Source organism: Gekko japonicus, unplaced genomic scaffold (genome assembly GCF_001447785.1).
Source record: "Gekko japonicus isolate JY-2015 unplaced genomic scaffold, Gekko_japonicus_V1.1 scaffold596, whole genome shotgun sequence".
In the NCBI taxonomy this organism is placed as follows: Eukaryota; Metazoa; Chordata; class Lepidosauria; order Squamata; family Gekkonidae; genus Gekko; species Gekko japonicus.
In genome coordinates this window covers 732,475-739,958 of record NW_015174859.1, presented here as the reverse complement: position 1 = coordinate 739,958, position 7,484 = coordinate 732,475, and the positions used below count along the sequence as shown (strand labels likewise).

At 47.0% G+C, this 7,484-nt stretch overlaps 1 protein-coding gene across 1 annotated transcript in view; it reads right to left on the bottom strand.

Moving 5' to 3' along the window:
• Window positions 1–7,484, bottom strand: part of EPS15L1 (epidermal growth factor receptor pathway substrate 15-like 1) — a 59,883-nt gene that overhangs the window by 44,231 nt on the left and 8,168 nt on the right. The window contains exons 4-6 of the mRNA XM_015424652.1: window positions 5,644–5,739; window positions 5,441–5,500; window positions 3,685–3,810 (exon numbers count right to left, since the gene is read on the bottom strand). Coding sequence (XP_015280138.1) covers window positions 3,685–3,810; window positions 5,441–5,500; window positions 5,644–5,739 — 282 coding nt within the window. The remainder of the gene's footprint in view (window positions 1–3,684; window positions 3,811–5,440; window positions 5,501–5,643; window positions 5,740–7,484) is intronic.

The following is a 7,484-nucleotide window of genomic DNA, read 5'->3' as shown; positions in this document are numbered from 1 at the left end:
TAGCATAGGAAAAGGAGTACAACAAGGATGTATATTGTCACCTTGCTTATTTAACTTATATGCAGAGTACATCATGTGAAATGTTGACCTGGATGAATCACAAACCGGAATTAAGATTGCTGGGGAAAAGATCAACAACCTCAGATATGCAGACGATACCACTCTAATGGCAGAAAGTGAAGAGGACCTAAAGAGCCTCTTGCTCAGAGTAAAAGAGGAGAGCGCAAAAGTGGGCTTGAAGCTCAACATCAAAAAAACTAAGATCATGGCATCCGGCCCCATCACTCCTTGGCAAATAGAAGGGGGAGTCGTGGAAGTAGTGGGAGCCCAGATCACCGCAGACTGTGACAGCAGCCATGAAATTAAAAGACGCCTGCTCCTTGGGAGGAAAGCGATGGCGAACCTAAACAGCATGATAAAAAGTAGAGACATCACCCTGCCAACAAAAGTCCGCATGGTCAAAGCAATGGTATTCCCAGTAGTCATGTATGGCTGTGAGAGTTGGACTATAAGGAAGGCCGAGTGCCGAAGAATAGATTCTTTTGAACTATGGTGCTGGAGGAGACTCTTGAGAGTCCCTTGGACTGCAAGAAGATCAAATCAGTCAATCCTAAAAGAAATCAACCCTGACTGTTCCCTGGAAGGCCAGATAATGAAGCTGAAGCTCAAATACTTTGGCCACCAAATGAGAAGGGAGCACTCACTGGAGAAGACCCTGATGCTGGGAAAGATTGAAGGTCAAAGAAGACGGGGACAGCAAAGAATGAGATGGTTAGACAGTGTCACAGATGCAACAAACATGAAATTGAGCAAACTTCGGAGGACGGCAGAAGACAGGAAGGCCTGGCTTGATCTGGTCCATGAGGTCGCAAAGAGTCGGACTCGACTGTGCGACTGAACAACAAAAAGCCCACTATTCCAAGTGGCACTAGACTACTCACCCTTCCCTCAGGATGAGGGTCTCTTCCCATATGGAGCAGAGGTCCATCAGTGGCTATTAGCCACAAGGTATAGATAGGGGCTCTAGGGCAAGTGATGCTCTGTCTTCTTGGTGCTTGGAGGGGGGGTGAACAGTGGGAGGGCTTCTAATGTCCTGGCCCCACTGGTGGACCTCCTGATGGCACTGGTATTTCTGGCCACTGTGTGATACAGAGTGTTGGACGGGATGGGCTTTTGGCCTGATCCAACATTGGCATCTCTTATGTTCTTATGTTCCCTGCAGCAGCCTTCCTTCTGGCTCTGCCCTCTGGGAAGAAGAACAGCTTTTCCTGCTGCTCCAGATCTTTTATTCCAAGTCCTCCTCTTTTCCTATTGGTCAATTTTGGTTCCAAAACCTCTTAGGGGCTTCTGGGAGTTGTAGGCCCAGCCTCACCTACTGGTAGCCAAGCTCCCTGGGCCTAGTAGGCCTCTGGTGGCACAGCCCAGATCATGACACCCCCCACCAGACCAAATCGTGGGGTCCTTCCCTGGATCCCCATTGATGTGGTCTGCACACGGGATGTGGGCTGTGGTTTGCCCTTTCAAGTCAATTAACATTAACATATGAAAACAATAAGAAAACCGTAAAACAGTATTCTGATCAACATTAAAGAGAACACAACGTCAGGTTAATGCACTGCAGGGTCCTCCTGGGTAAAAGCTCTTCACTAATGTCTCATCATCAGTAGTAGCAAGTCTGTCGCAGGGAGTAAGTTCTAAATTGGATCTTAACCACACCTTTGAGTTCAGAGGTTTTGGACATTCTGCTTTTGTGTTGGCTTCAGATGGATGCCTGGCTACTATATCCTGTAACCTATACAGTGCTCTGTGTCTCAAATAGTCTGAATTTAGCCCCTGAAGTGCATGAAAAAGCTCAATTAGAATATGAGGGCGAGCTTTGTTTGGAGATATCAATGTAGCTACTTCAGAATAAATGGCGTTTTTCAAAGCTTCAAACACAGAAAGATCACTGCCTGTTTCTGGTTTGAATGTTTTTGACACAGTAGTAGGATCCAGTGGATCTGGCATGCTACTAAAGCTCTCCAGAGAGTTTTCATCAAATTCTCTTCTCCTGCTGGTGTCAGGTTGACTTGTGTGATTAACACTAATGGAATTTGGTACTGGCACTCCAAATTCAGTCTTGAGGAACAAATGGCTCTCTTTTTGTCCTCTCTGATGGTCATTTACCCAAGTCAGCCTACTGTTCTCCGCTTCCCCTTCAGGCGGCTTCACAACTCTTGGCTTTTCTGCAGTTGGGGGGGGGAGGGGTGGGGCGGGGGGGGGGGGGGGGGGGCCAGCTACGACCAGTGGTGGTTGGTAGCCATTACCCACAGCTCACCGTCTGTTTGCTCTTAATTTTCAACCCTTTTGAATTTGAGATTCTGAAAACATGCCTCCGAGGCAAGATAAGGGGAAGATAAGAAGAGGATCTGATGAAGTTCTGCAGGGCCTGTAAAGCACAGATGTTCCGCCAGGGCTCCGGCTGAGGGCAGTGACGGGTACCATCGTGGCTGGCACTCCATTTCCTTCATCCATCGACCCCCTCCTTCCCTTCCCAGTTCTGTTTCAGTATTTATAGGAAGCCGTGATGCAGCTGAGACCTAAACAATGCCATCTGTAAACTGTTTATTTTAAATCACTTCACTGTTTTATCTTGAATTTATTCTGATATATTTTAGCATTGTTATTCATTGCTCAGAACCCTGAGTATTCAGGGACAGAGCAATTCACAAATCAAAATGATAAATAAAAATAAATAAGTAAAAACAAAACCATAGAGAAAAAAGGAGTTGCTGCACTCTTTAATGAGCACAGGGAGAAAACCACCACTCCGCAAGCCACATGGGACTGAAACTGGGGATAGTGGAGGAAAACCCTCCCACCCAGAGTTTTTACTGCCCCACTCTGGACAACATGACATCTCTTTGATATATTAGCAACGTCTCGATTGGCTGATCCTGGTGGGTTGTTGCTTCCAGAACCCAAGGCCCAGATTGGTTAAGACCTTCTTACACATGCTGGGGATGGGGGGAGACCCAGAAAAAGAGCTGTCTCTTCCATGTGTGTGTGTGTGTGTGAGAGAGAGAGAGAGAGAGACCATGGGGGAAGCATGACCATACACATTTCCCAACAAGAAGGGGAGATCATCTGCTTAGGATCTGTAAGTTTCAAGTAGGTTAGCTTTTTTTCCTGCTGGGGCAAGTGGGTCCCCTCACCAAAATGACTCCCCTCTCCTCCAGTGTTTGAGCAGGGCTGGGCCTCTCTCACTTGCTGGAGGGCTGTTTGCCTGAGCAAGGAATGAAGGTGGCAGGTTGGGAGCAATGCTCCCTCTAAGCTGTGGAGTCTTGTGAGCAAAAATTCTACTTTGTGAGCCACTGGCATTCAAGTGGTGAGCGAGCGATTTGGCTACTGCATAAATTAGTTTGCTCTGGAGCCATCCTTCCTGAGCTAAGACAAAAATGTGTGAGCTGGAGGCTAAAAAACTGTGAGCTAGCTCACACTAACTCAGCTTAGAGGGAACACTGGTTGGGAGCCAGGGCAGAAGCATCACATTCACCCAGTAAGCTTCACGGCAGAGGCAGGGTTTGAACACGGATCTGTCCAGCTACAATCCGACACTCTTCCAGCTACAACGCCAAACAGGCTCTAGATCCACACCATGCTCAAACCAGACAGTACAAAAGAGAATATAGGAGCTTGTCTTACCCTTCCAAGGATATCAAGAGGTAGTTTAGAGTTCATTAACACTGGCTTCACTTTGTCTCCCGAAAGTAAACCGTTTACAGGCAAAAGGCTTTCGAAAATGCCATCAAACTTTGCTTTCTCTTCCACCTGTTGGGCAAGAAACAGCCTGAATCAGTTCAAAATTGAGCTGAGTGAATGCTCAGAGGAGCTTGCGCAGGCATCTTCCTGGAGCCCAGTTTTTAAGTCAACCTATATAAAACCCTCATAAGAAAATTATTCCCCTTGGATTACAACTGGAGAGTTACACACTCTCTCTCTCTCTCTCTTTCTGCAGGGCGCCGCTCAGCTCAAAGCTTCTGAACCAGCTAAGAATAAAACACACATCATTAAAAAAAGTTGGCAGTCAGTTGATGACCATCCACAAAACAAACAATGACCTAGGCAAGATTTAAAAAAGATGCAATAACTAAACCAGAGACATGGTGAGGGATGAGAGGAGATCTCCAGGCACACTTAAGAGATCATTCCTAAGCAGGTCTACTAAGAATCTTATTCAGGTCCATTCAGTGGGGGGCTTCCTCACAAGAAAGTGTTCTTAGGATTGCCCTGATACTGCAGTACCAACAAAGCAGCCAAAAACCAGGGTGAAGAAAACTCTTCTTTTAACCCAAGGCTTAAGTTGTTAAGTGCCTGAAGAATATCTGTAGGAAGGGACTTGCACCATCAACGGGCTACCTCAGACAAGGCCCCGACTCTGGGAAACCTACCCTCACCTCTGAGAGATCTTAACTGATTATCAGGTTCATATGGAAACAAGCAGTCCTTTAAAGACCTCATTTAGGGCTTTAAAGGGGATCACAATCACTTTGGTCTGTGCCAGGAAAACAGCACCAGCAAATGCAGCTTTTTTGCAAACTTGGGAGACAAACAAGACAAGGAAGTCCAAGTCAAATGTATTGATCCACAGAACTAGCTGCCCACAGAACTCCAGAAGAGTGCACACACGCACCCCCAGCACTCAATAAAAGTAAGCTAGACAGCTCACTTGGAAAGGGCACACTGTACCTCAAGTGTTTTCCGTGAAAGCTAGACGATCCATTGATTTATTTTTAAAGGAATGGATAAATGCCAACCAGACTTAGGCATACATCATAAAACTATATGGCAGGTCCAAAGTTCCAGGAGGAGGATGTTTAGCCCCTCAGATTCAACCCCACAGGTGTTTGTTAGATTGTGCCACAATAACACAACAATGTGCTCTGGCAGGAAAATGTTTCCTCCTGAGGTCACCAGCAATGCTCCTTCTAAGCTGTGGAGTCTTGTGAGCAAAAATTCTACTTTGTGAGCTACTGGCATTAAAGCTGTGAGCGAGCGATTTGGCTACTGCACAAATCGGTTTGCTCTGGAGCCGCCCTTCCTGAGCTAAGACAAAAATGTGTGAGCTAAAAAAACCGTAAGCTAGCTCACAGTAACTCAGTTTAGAGGAAACACTGGTCATCAGGTGCAGAATGTTCTTCTGGCATTCATTTATTTATGGCGCAGCCACCACACTCAGGTACTTCTACTAATTAATTAATTAGAACATAAAACTTAAAATTAAATATATATATATATATATATATATATATATGAACAATTTTCACTTGCAATGCAGTTAAAACTTGAGCTACGGAGAGGGATCCCCCTTTGCTGTGAGCAACAGAAGTCCCACAGCAGCGCCCAGCAAGGAAGCCACTCCAGAGGCACGCACAGAAATGTAGTTCTCTTGGGAACTTACCCTGACTGCCCAGTGAGCGTCCGATGAAGAAGAGATCTGCAAGGGGCTTGGACTGTCATGCTGGAAATGCAAACAGACAGAACACTCCGGCCCATCAGTCCCTGCGAGCAGCTGCAGCCACTCGTGTCACATGGCTGCAGGAGACAAACCTGGGCTGCACCCCTCACAAACAGAGCCAAAAAGAGAGAGAGAGAGACACTTACAAATTTCGGAGGTGGCAAAGCCAGATTTAGGCTGCTCAGGCTGACATCATGGCCACTCTGTGCGCAGGCCACGAGCCGCAATGCGATGAAGAAGCCCTGAGCGAGACAGTGAAGAAGTGAGACACAAGCCTTCTGTCGACAAAGCCAAAAGACAGCCAGCGATTTAAAGAGAGAAATCTAAATTACTTGGCAGGAGATTAGTCCGGGACCTCAAAGGCAGCCTTCTCAGAATTTTGATCTGTTCCACATACAAGGCCAGCTGGGCAGGCTCAAATCAGGGGTATCAACGAGTGGATAAGAAAGCTGTACTGCGAGGAAGGATTTGCTAGGCACCAGGGAACTTTCTGGGACAAGCCAAACCTGTCCGGAAGAGATGGGCTTCACGTGAACTGAAAGGGAGCCAGGCGCTGAATATCAAAACGGTGGCAAACTCACTCCTGGGGGAAACTGACAGGAACTGGGGAACCTCTGGTTTGGGATGACTCATCTCTAAATTTGCACCTGCTGGATGACCTTGGGCAAGCCATAGTTCTGGCACAGCTGTTCTTGAAAAAGAGCAGTTTCTGTCAGAGCTCTCTCAGCCCCACCTACCTCACAGGGTGCCTGTTGTGGGGAGGGGAAGGGAAAGGAGTTTGTAAGACGTTCTGAGACTCCTTTGAGTAGTGAAGGGTGGGGTATCAATCCAATCTCTACTCTTCTTCTTCTTCTTCTAAGGGATAGAATCATAGAATCACAGAGCTGGAAGGGGCCATACAGGCCATCTAGTCCAACTCCCTGCTCAATGCAGAATCATTGCCTATCCCAGACAAGTGTTTGTCCAGATGCTGCTTAAAGACTGCCAGTGAGGGGAAGCTCACCACCTCCCCAGGTAGCTGATTCCACTGCTGAACTACTCTTACTGTAGAAAAAGATCCAGCCAGTACCTTCCCGCCCTTAATGTAATCCCATTATTGCGAGCCCTGTCCTCTGCCGCCAACAGGAACAGCTCCCTGCCCTCCTCTAAGGGACAGCCCTTCAAAGACTTCAAGAGAACAATCATGTGCCCCCCCCCCCAAACCTCCTCTGACAGTACAGGTCCTGAGAATTAGACTAGGCCAGCAAAGGAAGGCTGTGTGAGGAACCCTAAGAGTGGGTGGAGGTGGGGATCCTCAGAGAGGGAAATGAGATACGGACATCTCTAGGACAGTGCTAGAAGCCTCCAAGCCAAGACGAAGGAGCTGGAGAGCTAGGTGCTAAAGGACAATGCTCAACAGATAGGAAAGGGAAGGACATGTTGGAGGTGGTGGAGCTAAATATCAAAGAGGACACAGAGTCAAATAACCTAAGAAATAAAATTCTTCCACAGAGTCACCATGGGGGAGATTACTAAGCCCTAAGGGTTACTTAAAAGTGAGTGTGCGTGTGTGGAGGGTGTACTGCTAGCCACCTGACCAAACCCATGAGGCTGATCTCAACATGGAGAAGGAAATAAACAAGGCAACTAACGCAGAATGTGTTGGACTGTATTAATGGGTGGTTTCAACTACCCCCTATAGACTGGGCAATAGTTTGCAGAGAGACAGTCTGAATGGACAGTACTAAACTTGACGGACTAACATGTGATCAGGATACTACCTACAGTGATTAAAGGGAACCTCCATATTTGGGGGACTAAACCTCTGAAACAAGGAGACAGCACCAGCCTCTGTGCCCCATCCGTTGACCCTCCAGAGTGACTGGTTGCCTACTGTACGAAAAAAGGATGCTGGTTTGATCCAGCAAGGCTCGTCTTATATTCTTATGAACTTTACAGAAAGGACAAGACTAGTCAGAAGGGAGCTCAAAAGGAGACTCAAGAAAAT